Source organism: Pholis gunnellus (genome assembly GCF_910591455.1).
Source record: "Pholis gunnellus genome assembly, chromosome: 19".
NCBI lineage: Eukaryota > Metazoa > Chordata > Actinopteri > Perciformes > Pholidae > Pholis > Pholis gunnellus.
In genome coordinates, this window is record NC_136546.1 from 10,714,025 (window position 1) to 10,738,389 (window position 24,365).

The 24,365-nt window shown below is 39.7% G+C and overlaps 3 protein-coding genes across 3 annotated transcripts; 1 reads left to right on the forward strand and 2 right to left on the reverse strand.

Annotated features, from left to right (window-relative positions):
• Window positions 1-6,727: 6,727 nt before the first annotated feature.
• Window positions 6,728-9,651, forward strand: rd3 (retinal degeneration 3, GUCY2D regulator; the record flags this gene model as incomplete). Its single annotated transcript, XM_079180550.1, has 2 exons — window positions 6,728-7,017; window positions 9,294-9,651. The coding sequence occupies 2 exons, from the start codon at window positions 6,728-6,730 to the stop codon at window positions 9,649-9,651; spliced, it is 648 nt and encodes a 215-aa protein (XP_079036676.1).
• Window positions 9,652-10,377: 726 nt separating this feature from the next.
• On the reverse strand, window positions 10,378-13,413 carry LOC306711215 (uncharacterized protein). Its single transcript, XM_079180036.1, has 7 exons — window positions 13,275-13,413; window positions 12,865-12,937; window positions 12,394-12,558; window positions 12,196-12,257; window positions 11,987-12,079; window positions 11,505-11,594; window positions 10,378-11,411 (listed from the first exon to the last, which is right to left on the reverse strand). Exons 1-7 carry the CDS (start codon window positions 13,275-13,277, stop codon window positions 11,361-11,363), a joined length of 537 nt encoding a protein of 178 aa, XP_079036162.1. The 5' UTR covers window positions 13,278-13,413; the 3' UTR covers window positions 10,378-11,360.
• Window positions 13,414-14,450: 1,037 nt separating this feature from the next.
• Window positions 14,451-23,085, reverse strand: rhag (Rh associated glycoprotein). The gene is made up of 10 exons (XM_079180333.1): window positions 22,855-23,085; window positions 18,561-18,744; window positions 18,163-18,313; window positions 17,892-18,039; window positions 17,418-17,584; window positions 17,192-17,329; window positions 16,945-17,066; window positions 16,489-16,562; window positions 16,268-16,341; window positions 14,451-15,931 (listed from the first exon to the last, which is right to left on the reverse strand). Exons 1-10 carry the CDS (start codon window positions 23,042-23,044, stop codon window positions 15,857-15,859), a joined length of 1,323 nt encoding a protein of 440 aa, XP_079036459.1. The 5' UTR covers window positions 23,045-23,085; the 3' UTR covers window positions 14,451-15,856.
• Window positions 23,086-24,365: the final 1,280 nt, after the last annotated feature.

The window sequence follows — 24,365 nt, forward strand, 5'->3', positions numbered from 1 at the left end:
CAGATGCTCTATTACTAGTGAAAGTTCAGAAGTATTAAAAGCCAAATATGGTTAAAATATCAAGAGAGGTCATGTCAGACTGTGTATATATAATTTTTTTAATTCATGCATCATGAAAGCAGCTTTTTAATGTTGTAATTTTCACTAACTGATGACGTTATTTGGAGGAAAAATCTTTTTAGCAAGTACTATTTATAGCAGTCGGAGTGAAAAGCACCACTCAAGTGTACTTAAGTACGGTACTTGAGTAAATGTACTTATCAATGCCGTAGTCAGGATTTAAAAAACACAGAGGCGCGAGTATTAGCATTCAAAGGAATCGTTCAACATTTTGGGAAGTACATTTATTCACTTCTTCTCGTCTAACCTTTGACAAGAAAGAGAACTGAGTGTATTTCCTTTAGATGTATTGAGTCTAAAATATACTGGAATCAGTCTTCAGAATATCCACCTGGTACTCAGTTACTTTCCAACACTGGATTCAATGTAGTTCTTTCCAGTTATTTGTTTAATAATAATCTTGAATTTTAGATTACTAACATAATGCGTCGCCACACAGATATATGTGAAATGATATCTTCAGATCATATCACGAGTTCAAAGATTATCACATAAATCGATCGATCGATCATACACACTCTATATTAAGAATTGATCTCTAGAAGGGAGAGTTAAAATCATCAAACAGCACGGAATATCTTCAACACTTGACTGTTTCTTTTTGGAATGAACCTTTAATGTCAGTACGTTTAGTGCTCGGCTCATCATGTGATTGTTGCTCACTTCAGTGTGGAGTGCACAGAGCCAGAGAGATGTGAACGAGGACTCGATGTTACGCAGCCGAACAATCGGACAAAGCTCACATTCAGCTGAGTCTGTGTCTGTTCACAGCACTTCACTGCTCGGGTCTCCAGTGGAGGAGTCAAAGGGCCCGACTGTCTTTTAATGTGCTGCACAACGAGCTCTAAAAAAGTATTTCTTAATTCACTCCCTACCTCAAATTTTTATCTAACTACCGTTCTCTGCCTGTTCTTCTGAAGCCCCCTTCCCTCTGTTCTGTTGTTATAGCTCCGTCAAGGAATGTGTTCATGTATGTAGATTAATATTTGTTCAGGAGGTGTGGTGACATGTTTGTTTGATCAAACCTTTAAGGGTTTTCATCTCAAGAATGTGAAGTAGCCTATGAGTTCTCCAAATGAAAAAAGTGTGTTTTCTTCTTTCTTCACACAAAACCGTACAACACCACCACCTGGGATGATTATTATCCCAACAAACTGAGACGTTACAGCAGCGGTAAATACATAATGAGGCTACCAGCTTGTATGAAGCCTCTGCAGCTACAATGGTGAGAAGCTACCCTCTTGTGGTGTGTTTGAGTGCTGACAAGCTACTTTGAAAACATGTCAAAGGGTGATGTCATCCAAAAACAGACTTCATGTTTTATCTATTCATTATATAGGCATTTAGTAAAGACACTTAAGAAGGGAAGGCACGTTTCTTTGTATAGCACCATTCAAACACAGATGCAAATTAACTTGCTTTACATAAGGTGAAGAAAATCATTAGAATAACATTTAAGATCATGATAAAATAATTAATTAAAATATAGTGAAATTAGATCAATTAAATAGTTATTATGTAAATCATTATTACATTATTATAAAATACAAATACACAAAGTACAGCACTGCAGTAATAAGTTGCAACAAATATAATAAAAGGAATTAAAAGTGCAGATGATGAATTGAGAAATGAATGTGTCGCCTGTTAAATTTGACCTGAAAGTGAAGGGTCATCTTGTTCTACTTTCAACCACCAGACAGGGACAAAGAGCAGTATTTGTTATCTAAAAACAATCAAATTGACTTAGGGTAAGGTGTCAGTTGTATCAGAATTAGTTTTCAGCATTCTCCACATACTTCCATATAAAACCATCTGCATTACAAGAGCATGATGTAGATGTTTGGTCACATTAGTGTTAGTTGTGTTGTTCAGGCTCTTCCTGTGCTTGCCTCTGACTCATACTGACTCACTGTCTATATATGACGTGCTGATCACCTCTTGAAAATAAAGAGGCTTACATATCAGGATCAGCATCTGCGTCTCTATGACAGTAAAAAAAAGGGACATCTGCTGCAGCTATCACATGAAATCACCGTTCATAACAGAAATAATGGATTCACTAACAAAGGAAATGTGACTTTAACCAATTCACTTTGCCCTGTTTAGCAGTTTAAAAGTGTTTGACCCATCAGGAAGGAGGGAGACATTAAATCACATTCGCATATCTGCTAAGCAATAACATCATAATAAAGTGTGATTCCAATTATCACAGAGAGCCTCATGCTCGATCTTAGTGCCGTTAATATAAATCTAATAACCTATTTAACTCACCCCATACTTTAAAATTGAACTTTAAAGGAACAGTTTGCTTTTGGATAAACATGCTTATTTGCTTTCTTGCCGATTGTTAGATGAGATTTGACTGTAGGCTGAAGATACAGCCAGCAGCTTAGCTTAGCATAAAGACTGCAAAAGGAGGGAAACAGCTAGCCTGGCTCTGTCCAAAGGCAAAATAGACCAATGAGCACCTCTCAAACTTACAATTTAACAAGTTTTATCTCGCTTGTTTAGTCTGTACAAATTAGCTACCATCACTCTTAATGCTAAGCTAAGCTAACCAGCTGCTGGCTCCATCTTCATAACATATTTAAATAAGCATCTGCCAATATCAAATTATTCTCAAAATAAAATGCACTTTCTGATTGGTTTGAATGTTCTCTACATTTATGTATAATTCACATTCACATTTACTTATTTATACTATTCTTGCATTCTAACACACTTAATCATCATGTCATATATTGCAGTATACATATTGCACATATATTTTATTTCCAAATTCGATAATTCATTGTCGTTATATATATTTCTTATAACTTCTCTATGTTAATATACATTTCTATTCTAAATGGATTATTTCTGATTTCTTCATGTCACCTTTTCTGACATAACATAAAACAATGAATTCAGACAAACACCAGAGCCCGGTGACAGTGAGGTAAACATGGAGTGGATGGAGGGAATCACTTTAAAGGATTATCACTGTTTGGATTACAGGGAGAGCCTACCTTCCCATCTGTCACCTTCAAGATGAGGTCAGCACACTGTCCTTACATGTTGGAGGCCTTTGTTCATTTATTTAGGTTAAAAACACGACTCTGTGGTGCTGGACAGGAGCAGTGTCTTCTTTGTTAGCTTTACCTCTCACGTACTTCAAAACTCAACCTGGACTCCTGATTTGTGTGAGCTCAGACAGTATTTTTTAGATGTACAGTGCTAGACTGATCAATACCTCTTTTTAATGATGTACATGTTATGAAAGGTTAACAAAGTGTAATATCTTCATGGTGGATGAAGGTCATTTTTACGCTCCGCAGCCCTTTCCCATCAGATAAAAGGTCAAACTTTCTGAATCTGAAGAGTCTTCATTATAAATGATAGACATAAAAGCAGCCATATGAGGCAACCTGGTAACCTATAGAGTAATGACGTTATTAATGGCTTATTAAAAAAAGCACTGCTCTTTTTAAACAGTGTTCACCTTTGCTTAATTTCTCTTTTTTTACTGCCTTGTGAAGCACGTTGTAACATGTTTTGAATATTAAAGTAGCTTGTTATCTTATTTATTCATGAATCTATTTTTCTTTTCTTACTCAATACGGTATTCTTTTTAATATGTATATTTTTGTATTTGTTCCCGTTATAATATTTCCACATCATGTAAACCACCACCTCATATTTAATGTAGCTTACTATTGTTGTTGTATTGATATTTATTGAGATGTATATAAAAGCTGGTACTTTGATTACTAGATGGATTGATGGTGTGAACACAATTTACTTTAAATAATTAGTCGTTTTATATTTTCAAGAACACTAAAGATCAATTGAAGCTCTTTAGAAATCACAATGTTATTCTGTTAACACTGTTGTTGGTATTTCTGCACTGACTTAATAGAGTTCATAGTTCACCCCGCATTTTATTTAGCTGTATAACACTGAGGAGGAGGAGGAGGAGGAGGAGGATGGTGGTGTTGTGGTGGTGGAGGTGTGACTGGGATTTCAAGGTTACTGTGAATATATGCAGAAGGAAACCATCTGAGGTTTTCTGCTCACACCTACACACAGAGTAAGCCAACAAGCCTTGATAACCACCTACACAACGACTGCACATTTACCTCTCTGCTTCTCTACACACACACACACACACACACGCACACACACATTTCCTCCTGCGATTAACAGTTTTCCTCCTGTAATGCCTGCATGCCTGTTCTGGGCCAGTGGGACTCAGTACCTGTGGTAAGTCTGCAGGCTGACCTCCTGCAAACGTTGCACCACTCTCGCCACTTAACTAAGCTGCCGTCGCTGCACGGTGAGCCCACACTGCACTAACCCTATCTTACAAACAACATCCTTTGATTTATCTCCCTCTTTCCATCCCGCCGCTCAACCCGCTGTGTCCTCTTTATCTGCCTCTTTGTCGCTCTCCAGCTCCCTTTTCAGCTGATGGAGCTTATTGTGGACAAATAGGCTTAGGAGCATCACTATAGCAACAGCGAATCGTAGAAAGCTACATAAGCACTTCATCAGGGGCCGTGATCCAATGGCTCCAGTTGGAGATGGAGCCATGCAACCTCCTGCAACAAGTAAAGGCAGGCCCGAGAGGCTCATGGGAGGAGGAGGAGGAGGAGGAGGGAGGCGAGAGAGAGAGAGAGAGAGAGAGAGTGAGGTTGAGATAATGCTGTGGGTCTGTGAGGGGACGGGAGAATCCATTTCTCTTCCCTCTCTCTGCGTTTGACAGTCTCGTCTCTTCAGCGTCCATCTGTCCTTCTGATGTCTGGCGACTTTGCTTATTCTGCTTTTCATCGATTTTGTTTCTCGTGGAGTCTAAGAAAACTTTCAAGAGACTAAGAGGTAAGAAAACTGTTCATTCTCAATTGTGCTTCGGAGTAAACAGCAACAAATTGGACCGAGAGATGTGTTGTTTCAACATATTCATGTTAGAATCTGTCAAAAGCAGCCAGCAGTCCAAACATGGATACATGTTATAGTTTTAAAACTGAACAATGGGGATATGAAGAGAGAGAAAGAAAGTTCAAGCCAGTTGGAAATGCGACCAGTTTTCTATAATTCTCAATAAATAAGTAAAATTTCAATGTACCAAAAGCCGGTGAACATGAGAGAAAACACTGCTGAGCTATCTACTATAGAGCTGCAACCATCAGTCGATCAACAGGTAATTAATCAGCAACTATTATAACAATCGTTTCAGCAAAAACAGGTTTCTTGCCCTTGCTTAGTAATTGAATATTTTGGGTTGTTTTGGATTGTCGGTCAGACAAAACAAGACACTTGAACACATCCCATTGGGCTCTCAATGGTGATGGACATTTTTTCATTGTTTTCTGTTCGTCTGATTATTCAGTAATGAAAATAATCATTAGTGCAGCCCTACTCGTGTTTATTTCTTATGTAAAAACTTCAGTAAAACAGTATTTAGACACACAGGACACTCACTGGTCTGTATGAACATGTGTTTGAAAGACTATATTTGTCTGCATGTGAGTGACTCCATTTTGAAGGGCTAGTCAGCTCACTGAAGCTGTTGGGTCCAGAAGTTAGATCAGGTAACGGCTTCAACTAATCTCACTCTGTGGAAGCTGTTTTTATGCACATGTTTACAGCCCCGTTACAGCGCAGCAGAGACTTATAAAGCTATGGTTTGTGGGAGAACCTCAGCACCTCAACAGATTAACTCAAGATTAAGAGAGTTACAAAACTAAATGGAGACTTGATAAAAGAATAAAGAGATTACCTACAAAATGTGTAAAGGTACAACATGAAGGTAATGTGTACTTCTGCTGAAATACACAGTTTAATCGTTGAAGCACTTTCGAGGCTGCAACTAACGATTATTTTCAGTATCTATTAACTTTCGTATTATTTTCTAAATGAATGAATCAGTTATTTGACCTTAATAATGTCAGAAAATCAGTGCTCGATTCTTCAAATAGCTGTTTTGTCTGAACAGTTAACAAATATATTTATGGCTGTTTTCATTATCAATTAATCTGTTGATTTTTGGGGGGATTAATTGGTTGTTAAAAAGAATTCCATTGCATCTTCCCAGAGCCCAGGGTGACATCTTAAAATGTCTTGTTTCGTTTGATAGTCCAACACCCAAAGATATTCAGTGTGCAACCTTGTATGACAAAGAAAAGCAAAAAGCTGAAACGAGAGAATGTTTAACATTCGTACTTGAGAAAAGACAAACAATAATTTGAATATCGAAATGGATTTTTACTCTGAATTAAATGACGACAACATCTTCATCAGTGTCCTCTTCTGTTACGTTGTTGTACTTTCACCTCAAAAAGAAACGCAAACAAAAGACTGCCTATTGAGTTGAATACAGCATCAGTGACACCTGTAGAACAAAGAGCCATGTGGACGAGGGGAGATGGGGAGATGAGGAGAGGTTTTGTCCAGATGTTGAAACAGCGTTCAGATGTGGTGATATAAATGATGCCAGATTATGTAACAAACACCATGCTGCCTCTTTCCTATGTGGTAGAAACCTTGAAAAGCAAACACTTATTCAACTGAACTCCATCAATGAAATGCTCATTACAGCAGAAACTGTACAGAAAAGGACAAGGCCATGGCCTCCTGGTTCAGCTGGAATGAGCCGTATCACCGGAGCCCACAGCGGGACCCGGCCGATGTGGTCACCGACACCCTGATGCTGGAGTTCAGCTGGCAGCTGAAGGAGGCAGAGAGGCAGCAGAGAGAGAGGGAGAACGAGTACCAGCGCCTCAAAACCGGAGTGGACTACAGCTGGCTGGCCAACACGCCTCGGCCCTCCTACAACCTCAGCACCACGGAGAGGGTCGGCCTGGAGGACCTCTGCTCCAAGGTGCTGCCGCCTTACTGCGGCCAGGTCATCCTGAAGTAAGGAAACACACAGCTTAGTGAATATTACATTCATGTAATGACCATGAAAGTCCACTCTTAGGAATAATAATAGTTTTATAATTATGGCCAACATCTAATAGAGGAAATATCAGATCCAGATCACCTCCTAAACTGAATTAGCTCCAAATTCATAATCAAATCATTTAAAATCAGCTGGCCGACCTGTTGTCCGTCACATGACTCTGTAATTCTTTGGTGTCTTTGTCCTTTAATCTGCAGCAGAGACAGCCTGAGCTTGTTGGAGCATCTGTTCACAGAAAGCTGCTGAGGTCTCCGGTGTCTTGTTAGAGGTCGACAGTTTTTTGGGAAGCAGTTTGGCTGCTGGTGTTAATGTGAGGTGCTAAACGCTTAACAACGCTGGACAACACACACACACACACACACACACACACACACACACACACACACACACACACACACACACACACACACACACACACACACACACACACACACACAAACACACACACATTTTAATTAGCTGCACAGAGGAGGAGCCTTATGTTGAAGGTACTTCTGGGTTTTCCCAAATGCCAGCTTGTCCTTCTCTCTTATTCTATATTTGGAATCCCATCAACTTCCACGGAGCAGGCTACACATACAATTATCATCTTTTGGATGGATAAATAATTGAAAAGAGGGTTTTAAATGTCGGACGTTTATATATTTTTTTATTCTTCTATTTTCTTCCTCTTATTCCACACACATATATTTTAATTGTACCCTCCTATTCGAGAATTATTAAAATAAAATAAAAAATGTAAATAGTTACACAAGGAAGATGGCTTCTCTGTTATGAGGAAACTGGCTCATGTTTCCAATTATTATATATTTGAATAATCAATTATATATGTGAATAGTGCAGCTTTAAGTAATATGTTGAAAAAATGACGGACTGGGTCTTTCACAGCATGATGAATTTAAAGTGTGAAGAAATAGTCTAATAGACTCATAGACATAAAACAGATACAACAGGAGATAAGGGTTTTTTTTCAAGTCAAAGAATGACCTTTCATGCTCAATCAATAACTTTCATCCAGTCATCACCTAATAAATCCTCTACTAAAGGTCAACCGGTGATTATGAGGCTGACAGCAGCTTTCAGTCCTATATTTTCAATGTTAAATGTGATGCTACATTTTCATTCACAATTGAATCATGAACTGTGCCTTTCATTTAGCTCTTTTCCACTTTCATTTGATAAAATGTGAATATTTAGCTTATTGCTAATGATGCCAGTTAGAGATAAACAGGATTCTGGCCCTGAATGTGTCCTCTGAGCTCACATGAGTTTATGTCTAAGAGGAGTAAAGTGAGCCAATCATCAGTCAACAGGAAACACTTCCTGGGGAGCAGATTCACAAATAGCCATCTATTTAAAGGACTTCTAAGGAACCTCTTGTTAGTAAGAGGACGAGTAATTGAAGCGATATCAGGAGCGGTCACACAGGTGGAGAGATGATGACGTCATCCAGCCTTTTAAGACATTTGTCATTTAAGTGGATGTTTTTTTTTTCTTCTCAAAGGCCAGAATAATATTCTATTCTAACGTTCTATGCTTATATTTTGTTAATACTGTTTAATTATTTTAGTTGACATATGTTCACTTTACTTTTGCATTTGTGTTTTAGTTTTATCCTGCTTGCTTGTCGTCTGTGTGCCATCTGTGTTTTACAGATGGTTAAGTGTAAAACTATTTATTTTTGTACTTCTGACCAAATAGTTTTTCCTTTAAGCGGCTATATACTGTATCTACATTATATTGTATAATTTAAATAGATCACATGACTTCAAACCACTGGAGGTCAGTAAAAACAAGATTTTCAGGGGCCGTTAAATGATTTTATACACCACAATCTGTTATCGGTGCTTCTTGAGAAGGACTGCTACTGCATTTGTGAACAAAATATTGTATGAAGCAAAGTCTAACACATTGCCTCAAATTATGTCATTTGTCAGTTGGGTCCAAACATTTGAAAATAAATAGAAATCTGGGAGTGTGGAGTTAGAAAGAAGGGAGCTTACTAGATCTGAGTTTTCCAGATTGAATTGGCAGCACTTGAGTTGCATTGTGGATAACGTATGCACCAGGTTTTGGCAAGAAAAAAGAATGGTTGTAAAAAAAAAAAAGGTCAATACCTCTGGTTCGGTTGCATTGATTTGATCAAATTGTCCATCCACCGTGAGTACTCTAGACTGTTGTTCCAGCATGACAGAAAACACACCGTAAACTTGATCTTTGCTCCTCACAGGTTCAGGGAGGTTCTGCAGGCCAATGAGCCCGAGGTGCAGGAGGTGTCCGGCCTGTTTCGCTCCGTCCTCCTGGAGACTCTGGATCACCTGAAGGAGGAGCGGGAGGCGCAGCGGCTCGCCCACCAGTGGAACAACAAACGTGCCATGAGCATGTCCCTCATGAACTTCAGGTCCCGGATCAAGATCAACCCGTTTGGAAGCACAGTTGGCCTGACCTCCGCTGTGACTGACGAGGCCGGGTTGAGTGACCTCAAGACCGTGTCAGAGGACGTGGAGAGATGCAGGGAGGGGTCGCCGAGGGTGTGGAGCATGCCTGACTTCAGATACAAAGGAACCAGCAGCAGTAAGGTCGTCTGATGTGGGGCGTTCACGGCACAGGACCCCCAAGACACGGCATGTCCACTTTGCACCAGACGAGGCCGGATGAATCGTCCTCTTGTCAGTATGAAACCAATCAGCATTGGTCCATTTACTGATTTACCCGTTCACCTAAATGGGCAACGTCAGGTGTTTTTCCATCAGATTTTTTGGAACTGAAACAAGTTACAATTTTGTGTAAGAGTATCGCCTCTGGCAGAGATGCATCTTATATTTTGTAGAGACTGCTATCTAAGCATTGAGGGCTATTTACTGTTGGCTTTGGATATTCATGCAATATACAGTTTTTAAAGGCTTTCTTGACTCCTAAATATTGCAGGAACGCATGAAATATGTTGGTGTTGTTTTGTCACACAACACAATATGGCTGCAGAGGTGAATGGTCTTTTAAGACAGTACACATGTACATATATGAATATATACATATAAATTGTATGTACAAGTTATTGGTGATAGTCGACGTCATTCAGCGGGTGAATCATGCTCCCCTTCTACATACAGCACACAAAGACTCGGCACAATAATTCATCATTCAATGTCAACAAACTGAAAGCTTTCCTTCTGTTCTTCACGGCAAGAAGGCGTCAAAAAAAGACCTTTTTGAGAGCAGAAAAAAAAATCCTCCCGGTAGTGAATTGTGGTTTCTTTTCTGTTTGTCACACATCAAGATTCAGCATTACCCTGCAGGCTTACTCCATATGAAGCTTTCAAGTGGACTGATTTATTTCAATTTAATAAAACGACTGATGTTGAAACAATATCCATGACAGAATTTGGGGGAATGAATGTTCTGAATCAGACATACAGTTACCATCAGAGTTGATTCCCATATAATTTGAAACAAGATGTACACATTGAACTATCAGTACACGCTGATAACACTCTGGCTCTCACATTTACTGTGGAAACATAACGGTTAGGTATCTACAATTACGGGCAATCTTACATTAGTGGTGCGGGTTGACGTGAATGATTGACAGAGTCAGCAGGTAAACAATATCTTGAACTTTAAAGGAGAATCAATTTGACATATCACGGTCTGTTTAAGGGGTTGAGGAGCACTACTGCGCATGTGACAGTAAACGTTGTGTCTTTGAAAAATCTGTGGCTGGGGAGTTAAGAAAGAAATGAGTTTACTAGATCTCTGTGGCTCGTCAAGTTGCATTTTGGGTAGTGTAGGCGGCTGGTTTTTTGGAGAAGAATGCATGAAATAAAAAGGATGAAAGAAGAGAATGTCTCTGGTCCACTGTGAGTCCCACACTGTTATAGGAATAAAATGCTCAAACGGTGGAGTACACTTTTCAAGGAGTCACCGTACGTTCAAACCACAAACAAATGATCGCTGGCCTTCATCTGGTGTAGTTAATTACAGACACAATATTTGATGACACTGTTCACCATAAACACTTCTCATATCACAGACCGAGCTGAAGAATCCGCCACCTGGACAGTGCCATGGTGAAAATCAAGCCAGCGGTCTGAACACAGCTCCTTCAGTCCATCAGGCCCGGTGCTGCCTGTGTGTGTGTGTGTGTGTAAGTGTGTGTGTGTGTGTGTGTCAATGCAAGTTGTCTTCATCATCTCTTTCTCAGAAAACTCTTCATCGTTATTCTCCGGGAAAGCCGAGTTTGTTGTTTCCTGAGTTCTGCCGACGTGTCTGAGCACTTTTCCTGCCGTCCACAGCGGCATCACACGGTGGAGTTCAGGAACTCAAGAAGTTGTGCTCGATTTTTATCCCGCTGTAACAAAAAGAAAAAAGAAAATAACAATCCATCCACGCACTGTATAGATACACTTGGTTGCCTACTTGACAGCAAAACATGTGAGATTACCTGTTTGTCTTTCTTTGACTTCTTTACTTTCATCTTTATCTTCTTCCCAGAAATCATGCTGTACTTGCCTTTTTTCTTGTCCTTCAAGTACTGAAAGAGGACAAATGTAAGTTTACAGGGCGAGATTACAATAGAATAAAGCTGGTTGACACAATGACACAGCCTGTGATTACAAACGTCAGTAGCTATGTGCATATCATACGAGCACATGTTGGAGGGCTGGCATAAACGGCCAAAAAAGTTCTACAACAATCACCCCTCATTGATTCCATTAAATGGCATTGACAGAAAAAGACTTGAGTGGTTTGATGTATTTCGGAGCATGTTTGGGAACAACTTATCGAGGTGGACTTGATTTTAGAGCTCAGTGGAATCCAGTGAATGGAAGTCAGTTAGAAAATGGGGACATTGTAATGTAGGGACTGTCTAGAATAATGCGCAGAACGCATTTCTTGTCTGAAGCTTAATGGTCAGTTAGTTACCTTGGAGATTTGTACAGGTCCCGTGTTTTCCTCTCCTCCTTTCACTTTCTTTTCTTTTTTACGTTTGTGTCGTTTTTCTTTCTTCCCTTTCGGCTGCAGGACACAAAATTAGTTGGACTCGGTTATGCTCCATTAATAAACAATTCAGTCACTTTTACTGAAACTTGCAGTCGATTATAAAAACACAAGATAAAAATGCACAACTTTACCTTTTTGTGTTGTTTCTCCTTTTTCCTTTTCTTAGACTGCTTTCTGGATTTACTGTCCGAGTCTACAAACAACAAAAACACATTGAGTCAATTTATTGATATATATTCACATAATATGTGGACGAACAAAGCACAACATTCATAAGAAAACATCCGACATCAGGTGTATTGCAACGCAGACTTTACAGAAACACGTACCGCTACTGCTAGAGCTACTCCGACTGTTGCTGGATGAGTTCGATGAGCCCGACGAAGAGGAAGAGGACGTCGAGGATGAAGACGACGAGGAGGATGACCTAGAAGAGGATGACGAGGAAGACCTGCTAGGACTGCGTTTCCGCTTCGTTTTTTCTCTTTCTCGAACTGAATAAACAGAAGACAGAAATAGGCAAGAAATAAGACCTGTGACCTGATGCACTGATGATATTATGCTCTTTGGGAGGCCATTCTCCCTTGCTTCCACTATACAAGTGTAATAATAATACAACTTTGTAACCAGGTTAGAGAGTGACATTTAGAAGACAAGACTGAAAAGGACTGAAGCGGTCTGAAAAACAGTTCCAACAACATTGCTCTTGGGACTGTAGTGACAAGTGAGAGAAACAACAGTGGATGTGACTGTGAAGGTATTGTTGTCGTGACGGTGAGTTTCATAACTCTCTGTCTTACCTGAACTCGTTGATCTCTTCCTCTCATCCGTTCTGGAGCTCGAGCTGGACACCCTCGTCTCCGCTTTCGTTGACTAGAAACAAAGACAAACATTTGAAACCAAACGTATTCGGCAACTTTTCATTGAAATCTGATCTGAGCTCCGGGGGAAGGACTCGCTAACACTGACTAACCTGATGAAGTTACACATGGCCAAAGCTACCTAACCGTTCAACATAGGTACACCATTGCATGTAATCGTAGCTTTGTTGAGACAATTCTGATAACATACTCGTAAAATATTAACGCTTACCTTAATTGTCCTTTCACTTGTGCTTAACAAGGCTACGTTTACTAAGCTAAAGCTAAAATGCGCTTTAAGCTACTAACGTTGAATGATCTAATGCTGGTGAAAGAAGTTCTGTACTCACCATGGCGACAGCAGAACACCGTTAATTTATCACATATATACACTGACACTTTAACAGCTGAAAGAAGAATAACATTTATGTTTATTCGCGATTATCTCTCGTAAATTAGCATTAGCCAGCACTCTTAGGAGACATTTTGTATCCCATGATGCACCGCGGGAAGTACGTTCAAAACAACGGAGCGAAAACTGACGTCCGCCAGTTAGCGCAGCAGCGCCACCAGCACACCAGAGCCGGTTACAGTGCTCCTGTGTGCTGTGACTTAAAGCTGTTAATTAAAAGATAAACTACGTTTTATTCTACTTTAGGACTATTCATCTTTAACTGTCTCCAAGCATCCACAAACCACTTGGGAAGAAGTTTGATTAGTTCACGTTATCTGCCATGTTTCCTCACTTTCTAGAGTAACGTGACATTACAGTCAATGTTTATTATGAGAGGCAATGTTCCACCAAACTACACTAAAATGTATGCAGAATAATACTGCAGCTTTGCAACAAATATAACCTTCGTTATACTTATGATGCTAATTAGTAGAGCCTGACCCAAAGAAGGTTTGTAATACATCAATATTTTACTGTTTGAAATCTGATAATCATGCATCGACCAGTGTTAGTATTTTAAACATAAACAGATACAATGATGAGCAAACCTTTATCATAAAGCTCTTTGAAATTTGTAGTATTGTGACAAAGATGTCTTTACAGTTTAAAGATAAACGTGTCCTTTGGACAAATTGTGTAATAACGACCCGTATCTAAATTACCTCAAACATATATATATATATATATATATATATATATCAGAAACTATATCAGAATTTGATACACCAGCATATATATATATATATGTACGTGTTGGTTGATGCATTGAGCTCTACTAAGTGGTGCTCAACACTAAGTAGACAAATTTGGACAAATAACAATTTTGTCCAGCTGGTGGTGCTAAAGGAAAAGTCAGGGGATCACAAAAATGATTCATCCTGATGGGACATGAATGTCTGAAACCAAATTTATTGACAACTAATCCACTAGTTCATGAGATATTTCACTCGAAACCACACTTGGCACAATTAAGACAGCGTGCAACTTTACAGTCAAATGTAAGGAAGTTATTAGACTGTAATATTTCCACAAATATCTGCATGATTACGCCCACAAAACACAGAAACACTGGTATTGTACAAAACCATATTTATTATGACAGTATTAGTATATTATACAAATATGAGCACATCCACACTGTATAAAAATACAAAATCTTGATGTGTTCAGGACATACCAAACCAAAATATTGATTAACACTGTGTGTAGTCAGTTCCATCTAGCCCTGCAGTCCATGTTTAATGTTAAACACAAGAAATCTGTCCTTCATCACTCAGACACCATGCAGCTTAAAAAGATGCGGTTTGTTGCAAGTGCCACAGTTCACAACTAAACTAAACTAACTAAAATAAAATAAAATAATCCAACAGTAACTCAGAGAAAATGTGTGAAAAATGATATAATGGTATAAAAAAGTTTATTATTTGTCACGTTTCCATCTTCTATAAATGCTAGCCCTTTCTTATTTATCGGTATGCAAGTTCCTGTTGAATTATTTTAAGGCTTCTGAAAATATTCAATACCCGTCGCTCCTTCTTTTAACCTTGCAGGACTTCAATAAAACTGACCATGTCAATTCATCTAAAAGCTAAACTGTATGTACATGTAAGAATACATACAATACATACATTGAAAGCAGACAACAAATAACTTTAGCTTGCCCAGTGACAGCCAATCTAATGCTAAATGCATTCATCGTCTTCAAAAGAAAGTGTTCAGCTGCCCTCGGATGAATAGAAAATGATTGTAAGCAGTGGGAGATAAGCAACGCAAAGGTTCATTAGTTACAACATATCATGCGACTATCCCTGCCCATGTCAGAGCCTCACTGCTGGTTTCACACAGTCTGACTCTGACTCCTTACAGAAGGACTATGGGCTCCAGTGAGGTGATGTGAAGCAGCAGATCAAAGCAGGTTTAACACCTCAGCTGAAATACAAATGTGAGGTGTATGGAAATATAAAAGAATGTGTGAAGAAAAGATATGAAACTATACTAATATCTTAAAACATGCTTTAATGCTTCATTTTATTATATAAAAACGACATAAAGGAGCGGGAATAGTTGTGTATCAGCAGGGAATCTAAGGCGTGACCCACTGTGTTTCTTGATTTAATCACAATTTTCAGTGTAAAAAAACGCTAAAGGTTTGTTTCAAATTCTTAAAAGTTTTTTTTTTTCTTTGGTATTAACCAAATCTTCAGTTTTGAAAATGACTCATGTGTTTTGGAGACTCTATTGTGAAACCTTCACTGCCCACCCTAATGTCAAATTTAAACTGTACTTTGATGGAAATACGCTGCTGTAGACATCTTTGCTCACAACACAGTTTCAAAATTGACGTGTGTTGGTTAGTACAGCAAATCGTCTATTTAAAAAAAAAAAAAAATCACATTAAAATACTTGACAAATTGATTTGAGCAGATTAAAAGTCCTTTACTTCCTAGTTTTCAAGCTCAATGGATGGTGAGCAGATATTTAAACCTCTGCTTTGTTCTTTGAGTGATCGGCGTGAGTCAAGCTCTCCTCATTCTCCTCCTCCTCCTCGGGAACCTGGAAAACATGTCGTCCTCATTATTTGTCCGTAGCGTAATGAAAGAGACCTACATAAGACACGGGTGAACGGCATGTGGACCTCGAACAACTAGCTTGTATGCTGTACCAGCTGGGTGGAGTTTACCAGCAGAAGATAAAACAAGCAGTACCAGAGAGTTCAAATCTAATCTAATGAAATGTTGATTGTAATGATGAGGTGAACCACATTCATCTCATCATGATCCCAAAACCACAAATATAATAACTTGAAAAAAATACTGGGCTACTGCTTCTATTACTTGTGATCCTCGACAGTCAGGAGAGATAATATTTATGAGAAATGGGATTTCTTACCTCCCAGTATATAGAGTCATCGAAGCAGTTCTGGTCCGGAGGCTGGCCCCAGAACGGCAACTTCATTATTAAACCTTGAAGAAGAAAAGGCATTGTTTGATTGCTCAGGCTTTTTAAAACAATCAAAAAGAGGATTGATAAATAAAGAAGGCCCGTTCCGTTGTGCTTAGGAATTTAACTGTCGTGTCACATTGATGGCCTCATGTTTCATCTCCACCCACCTGTAATGGCACCTCCAACCAAAGCGAACCCGAGGGAGGAAGCCAAGGCAGCAGCTTGCATGGCAGCTTCACCTCTGAGGGGGAGGAGGAGGGAGGAGGGGAATGGAAGAGCTGACATTTAACTAAAGCATACCATCACTTCAAAGCTACAATACTGTTATGTGTGCTTGTTAAGGCTGGGTGGTAATTTAATATGACAATTTATTGTCTTTCCATGGAATGGTATTGTGATGAAATCATATATTTAGATATCGTGATACACAATTGCGACATCTAAATTGATAACAACAAGCCAAAGTGTGATCATTTCGCACTTAAGTTCTTGTTTAAATGAGAATATACTCAATTGTCAAATATGTACATGTACATGTACAAACATGGTTATATACATACACACAAACGCACACATAGCCTATATGTATATGTCAGAGTTGTGGAGATAAGTCTGGCCCTTACCCCTTTTTTTTCCCCAAAGCCACAGCGACAATACCAGCCAATCCACCCAGGATGCCAGGCATGCCGTGCAGATTGTGGACGCCGCAGGTGTCCTGGATGCCCAGGTTGGATGCCAGGAGGGGCTACAGAGGAGGGAAAAAGGTCCCTTGTTACAACCAAATTAGTGTCTTTTTTAAAAGGTGAAAAATAATTGTAAATCTAAAATCTGCTTGTTTTATTTTGCGCCTTTGCTTTGACTTGAACTTACAGTAAGGTACTTGAAGCCCAGGGTAGAGATGGCGCCAGCCACTAATCCAATCAGCATTGCTCCATATGGCCCGATGTCCATGTCAGCACATGTTCCCACAGCAACGCCACCGGCCAAGGTGGCATTCTGAATGTGCACCTGTAGTATATAAACATATGTGAATAACTGTATTTTTTTTTAAATGATTGAACTAGTGTTATTAGATATTAGAGGAAAGTTATCTGACCATGTCCAGCTTTCCTTTGTGCTCCACGAGGCTGGAGATGGCGTAGGCAGAGAGCACGCAGGCAGCCAGGGAGAGGTAGGTGTTGACCACGGCTGTCAGCTGAGTGAAGCCTGGGTCAGCTATGGCCGAGTTAAAGCTGGGCCAGAACATCCACAGGAAGACGGTTCCTGGAGAAGAGGGTGATAAAGAAACCGCATTTGTATCAGATAATCCAATCAAATCACACTGCAAGGTACTTATAGATTTAAAGATTCTGTTTGTTTCTGAACGGGATTGAGAACTAGTTGAGGTCAGGATCTCTTCAGCGTCACTGTGCCTGCTGCATGGTTATTTGTGTCCACTAGGGGACATAAATCGTACGTGTTCAGGAGGCCAGTGAGGGAAGATTACAGCCAAGTAAAACTCATATCCCTGTTAAAAATGAGAACAGATGACTAATACATTACATGAGTTTGAAGTGTAACTGGCTCTTACCAATCATAGCAAACAGATCAGAGTGATAAACGGATCCATCGTTCTCATGTCCGTTTTTCAAACCCGGTCGGTAAAGTACTCGAGCCACTGCCAGGCCGAAGTAGGCTCCAAAAGCATGGATGATCATGGATGCACCGACGTCATTAGCCTGTGAAAGAAAAGGTGATGCAGTTTATTACAATTCAGTTTATTCCCGGTCATAATGCAGGATTTAACGGCGTACTGTGCTCATCTAGTTCATCAACACGTGTATGTGTCGTTGTGTGCTTACTCCGAGGACATTGGCCACCAGATGTTCATTGATGGAGAAGATGGTAATCTCGAATATGGTCATGATGAGGAGCTGCACAGGGCTGGTTTTACCCAGAACAGCTCCGAAGGAGATCAGGACGGTAGCTGTGCTGAAGTCTGCGTTGATTATTCTGCAGGGTAGAGAGGAAAATAAGTCTTTAGGAGAACAGAAATTATAGGACGATGAGGAGAAGGCCAGCACAGTTCAACATTCATCATTTACTGAACCAAAAGTGATCTGTTAGAGCTACTCAGCAGCCAACATGACAGGTCATTGGTTTATTGAGCAGCTACTTAGTTGATGATGTATGTATAACTGCATAAATGTTAATCAGGGGGTTACTGAAAACCAACACGTGCAGAGAAAGACATTCATACTTGAAGATGTTAACTTTGATCTTGCCGTCGTCTAGGTGCCAGAGACCCTGCGTGAGAAGGCCCCACTGCAGGCCGAAGGCAGCCAGGAGTAAGTTGAGGCCAACGCTGCTGAACCCATATCTCTTCAGGAATGTCATCAGGAACCCGAAGCCGATAAAGATCATGACGTGGACATCCTGAAACACTGGAGACACGAGAAGGGAGGTCAGTTCTGCTGCTGATTCGATGACAGGGCGCTGCTTTGTCGTGAGTGTGCCACTTTAGCCTCAGCTAAATGCTACTCTGCTTTCAATTAGAAATTAGACTTTGCCTGACACGGTAGTATTCTTTAGACTTTGTAGTTTAAATGATTTATTGAGCAGTTGCTGTAATTCCCTTGAGTCATTTCCCTCCACAGGGACTGTATTGTGAGCCGTGACCTGTTAGCTGCAAAAGCAATTCAATCACACTATGAATAGGATTCTGGGAGAATGCTTCTGCTGTTCCTGTTTCTATTAAGTGCATATGATCTTAATAAATTTAACTTACAAGTTCTCGGAGGGAGCACACCCTTATCTATTAGTCTGTGTTAATAGTCGGACAAAGACAGCAGTGTTTGGAGTTTATTTCAATCGTCACTTCATGATGTTTTCACTCTATTTTCAGCAATAAGAACACAAAACAAGGCAAGCTCTTTAAGAGGAGATTCTCTGTGTGAAGGCGCATTTACGTAGAACTAGGCCAGCGTCATCACCCTGACAGGAAGTGGGACTCCTGTTTCCTAAAGGCCTTTACACTTGATAGATTGAGCCCCATTTGTGGGAAATACATCACGGTGGAGGTGTGCGCAGGCTGAGAAACAATGTGCTTCATTACCTATTGTGTAGACAGGTCTCTAGGGTTTGGCGATGTCTACCGAATTGGCGTATTATGACGTTGTCCACAGTGAAACATCTCGATGCATATAGCGGTGTCTTTGACTCAGTAGGGTGGTCATCACGTAGAGCGTTCACTTATCATAACTTCAGTGGTTTGATCTCTGGACCCTGTAGTCTATATGTCGAGGTTACCTTGGGCAAGGTAATGGCTGGGCCGTCTATCTGTGAGTGTGTCTGGTAGCTTCTGAATTTCTGGTCGCGGTGGCAGCAGGCCAAGCAGGCTGACCCAGACTTCCCTCTCGCCCGCAACATTTTCCAGCTCATACTGGGGGATCCCGAGGCGTTCCCAGGCCAGCTGGGAGACATAATCCCTCCAGCGTGTTCTGCATTTCAATAACACAGAATATCTTATCGAGCACTGGTGCCGCCGCCGCTTTAGAATGGTACTATGAAAGAGATTAAATTCATCCAGATCTATTTTCACAAGCAATATTTACATATAGAGTATGTCATCTACTTCACATCTACTTTTGTGAGGCAGAATCCGAAGATGCTACAATTTGAATACTGTGTCGTGTTTTACAGGGTTTCTACAAGTGCTCAAAAAGCAGTTTACTGAAACAGATGTTATACTGTAGGCTGCTTTAATCATTTACCGATCAGATAACAACAGAACTGCTCAAATCTTTCTGAGTCATAGCGGTTCCCTGGCTGCTCCATGTTCAGAATATTGTTTTTAGAGGTTTTAGAGGGTAGTAATTAATAGTTGAAAGGGAATAATGTTTCAACTACTTGAATCTGAAGCTAATTCATGTTTGAAATGAATTTTTAGTACCTTAATTTACTCAGATAAAAACAATAAAGATCCATAACGACACATGGCAGAGTGTTAACTTAGAGAGTCTGTACTCAGGGTGATTAAAGTCATATCTCATCTTGTTAACCTAACATTTACGTTCTCCAATGCTTGATACACCAATCAATCACTCTACGAACACAGTCAGAATGAGATTTAAAGGCCAAGTATGCATGCACATAAAAGGAATTTGACTCTTACAATATACTTACACGGAAATAAAAATAACACCAAGGGACAAGGACGACAAAGCTGGACTGATAAAGGTAAAGAATAGGTGTAAATATAATTATTATATACATAATAGTAATAATACAAATAATAAAATAAGAAGTGTTTCTTAATTTGTAAACAAAACAAATGGTTTAACGAGTCTGTATAATTCAACAAGAAAATAATCATGAAATGTGTGTTAATGATGAGCTTAAAAAGGTCCTGGTGTGTGTTCTTTTAGCGCTGCATAACATGTGGTCAGCGTTTCAAACACTGAGCACTGATATCGTCAGCAGCGAATGGAGGTGTAAATATTGATTTGGCTCACATCCACAGAGCCGTTGTGCCCCTTCAACTCGTACTTTGACCCCCCCCTCCCAAACTCAGGCGGTTGACGCAGACTTGCTTTTCTTGTAGTCGGGGCTTCTAGTGAACAGTAGATGGAGGATGGGGAGGAGGTAAAGCTTGGAAAGCAGCCACAGTGTCTGGCACCACGCCCAGATGTTAGGTAACGCTCAGTAATCTCCTGAAGAACTGGGAGAGAGAATCCCCACAGGACCTACTGTTATTATTATTTTATAAATTATTATTTCATTTAAAAAGAAAAATGCTGAAGCAGCAGAGTTCTCTGTTGTCTTTGATGTTTTTATGCTAATGTTTTTCAGACAAAATGATTTTCAAAGAGTCTTAATTAGAAATGCATGCAGTGTTTTGTCACACCATACAACCATAGTCAGTTACACAATTGTATGATTGATTTGAGCCGCCATAGCTTTAACTCACTCCACTGCAGTCCACATGTGTCTGCTTATACGTCTTCCTTTGATCCTATTACTACCGATGTCTGGCATGCAGATCTCTCTGCACGCAACTGCAAGTCTTCACGTTATCCAATTGCATTCTAAATGGTCAAGGCTGTAGCTCATTCTGCAGAATTTACATTCTTGATACTTGATATCTTTTTCAGGCATATGCAGATATGTCCTTCAACAGCATGAAAGTAAACCTCTTTTAAAAAAGAAACTGCTCATTGTTACCTCACTTGTGACTCTAGAAAGCTGTTCTCACATCCATCTGCTGAAGGAGGTAAAGTTTCACTCTGCTCACCTTAAATCTCTGTTCTACGCGCATACACATCAGATTGGTGTATTATACCACAACGTTTGGAAGCCAATCGTGGTCCAATGTGCAACTTACACAAGTGTAATGTGGAAACGACACTCACACTTTTCCACTGGCGTAGAAGATGTCTTGTGTGGAGCAGTTCAACTTTACTAAACAATATTTGCACATTGATGTATGGATTTGCATAAAGGGAAAATGAGTGGGTGTGATTTTAGGAATATTTAACACCGCAGCATCAACATTTTTGTGGGAAAACCGTATTAGACGCAAAGCAGACATATGATAATACAGTATGCCTTCAAACATGTCGGGAGAAGACCGTAACTCAGTGTGATCAAAAAGTAAAGGAGAAATCAAAATAATGATAGAAATTCTGGAAGACTATATAGCTGTGCATGTTGTAGCCTGTCCTATCTGAAGTAGAAGATATACTCAGACTTAATTATGACCAATGAGCTAATCTCTTTCGGACACACCTGCCCCACCCAATCATGAGCAGACGTTCAACAGTCGATAAGTTTTCAAGATGCAAAAACAAAAAAACCTCAACTGCAGAAGCCGCTCTATGCTTTTTAAACAAAAACACATATTTAATATCTGCCATTATTTTATGTTATCTGTGTATTTGACACATTGATTTAAAACACATGTGACCTCCACTCTATGAGACCTGACACTTTTCCCTGCAGGATCCTCTTTGACTCCTCAGGCGTGTATGTGTATGAATAGACTTTGTGAGAAATGGGAATGTGACCCCATGACTCCTCTTATTGCAATCAGCAGACCTGCTCTGGAAACAGCCTCTAAATTCTTCTATTTCTGTTCGCAAATAATTGGAAGATTTCACCCTTAAATACAGAATCAACATTCTTCCAAGGAAGGAAAGGCGGCTCTTTTCAGTTCACTCAACACTTCAAAGTTCAAGACTAGAGAACCAAAGTTTGGAAATATGAAATATGGGAGATTTATTCCCATATTTATTTATTAATATTTTTTTTAATTCTTAATTTCAGCATATTCCCCCAACACACACAATTGTGTAATATTCTACTGAAAATCCGCACAACAATGGACATTTTTTTCTCTGTCAACATCAAAGCTGCATCAAAGGCAATGTGTTAGAACCATCTGATAAAAATCTGATTATCCATAATTTTTAACCTCTTCAAAAGAAGTCTAGTGACCAAATATTCAGGCATCCTGTAGCAGAGCATCCCAAATTAGCAGGCCCACGCAGACTTACTGGGGTAGAGATCCATGGGCTGCGTCTCATGGTGAGTCTCATGGTGAGTCTCATTGGAGTGCGTGTCGTGCCCGTGACTTTTCCCATCATCATAGACCACAAACACAGCAAACAGGATGATGGTGATAATCTCCAAAGCCAAGGCCACAATAGGGAACTTCATCCTCATGTTGGTGGCGTAGGCAGGCATCCTGAGTCCTGAGTTGTCTCTCACCGTCTCCCTATCAGTGTTTTTTTAGGGGTAGTGCTGTGTGAAGGGAGAGAATAAACTGGTGTCTGGTTTTTAAACTGATGCAGGTTTGGTGGTAACCAATGACAGGGCAGAAGACTGGGGCCTGGGTGGGGAACACCCCCCTCATGGACTTTGCTCGCGGGGATGGGTTTCCTCTCTGGGCGTCAGAGTGGACTAAGCAAAACACAAACGTAATGACGGTCGGCCAATGAGCGGACATGAGAGAAATACTTAATGACTGCTCCTTCCAACTCATTTTTCACTGTCAAAGTTTTGTTTGTTGACTTAACTTAAATGTTGGGACTGGTGCATTTCTTTCATGTCTTACATTAGAAAAAGAAAATTCTTTAAACGATGTAAAAATAAATGTCTCTATTTACTCTTTAGAGCTGTTGTTTGCTCAAGACAATATTCGGTACCTTTCATACAAATTTCAGTTTTTGAGATTCCTCTTTTTTCTGCTCTACTGATCTCTGTTCCTCTTTCTTAGTGCAGACCCTTGATATTACACCCTTTTGCGTTTTTTTTTTAATGCACCTGCTGTTTCAGATACATTACTGAACTAAAAGTAGTAATACCAAAATGTAAATAATACTAAGTAAAATATTACTTAAAAGTATTAAGTAAAAGTCCTGCATTTAAGATTTTTATACAGGTAAAAGTACTGAAGGAGCAGCAAAAAAGTACTTTTATGGTGTGTGGACTCATTATAACTAATCCATTTATGTATAAGCAGCGTTTTAATGTTGTAGCTGGAGGAGGTGGAGCTAATGTAGAATCCTAATCTGCATCTCCAAATGCAGTTATATGCAGTTACACACATACACATTAATAAAATAAAATAAAATTGTCATTAAGTAAGTACCAGAGCAACAGAATGCAGTTTAGCATCTAACCTGCAAAAGGTAGAAAAAGTGGATATAGATATAAGAAAGACTACTTCACTGAACAACAAACCAGTCGGGTACTGACACTAACAATTGATGTGACTGTGCTTAATATATAATAAACAAAAAATAAACAAAGTATATAATTGCACAATCTAAATTAATGCAACTACGGTATTTCAGTAATAGAACTACTGTATATGGTATGTACAGCATGCACAGGGACATGTCATGCTGTACAAACAGCAATAGGATAATGTGTACAGTGACCGAAACTAAAATCTCCTCCTTCAAAAGACAACTGTTAGCTGTGGTAGTTGTCTCACGTTGCATCGACACTGGTGCTCTATCCGTGACCCCGACAGACAGTTTGTGCAACTGCGATCACGCCG

Bases quoted from the DNA above. Each gene is read 5' to 3' on its own strand.
- LOC306711215 (XM_079180036.1), bottom strand. The intron at 12,080-12,195 runs GTAAAGTTGTGC...TGTGTCCTGCAG, and splicing joins AGGAGAAACAACACAAAAAG to CCGAAAGGGAAGAAAGAAAA. The intron at 11,412-11,504 runs GTAATCTCACAT...TTTTTGTTACAG, and splicing joins AGTCAAAGAAAGACAAACAG to CGGGATAAAAATCGAGCACA.
- rhag (XM_079180333.1), bottom strand. From the start codon at position 23,044: ATGCCTGCCTACGCCACCAACATGAGGATGAAGTTCCCTATTGTGGCC. The intron at 18,040-18,162 runs GTAAGCACACAA...TTTCTTTCACAG, and splicing joins TGGTGGCCAATGTCCTCGGA to GCTAATGACGTCGGTGCATC. The intron at 17,330-17,417 runs GTCAGATAACTT...TATATACTACAG, and splicing joins ACAAAGGAAAGCTGGACATG to GTGCACATTCAGAATGCCAC.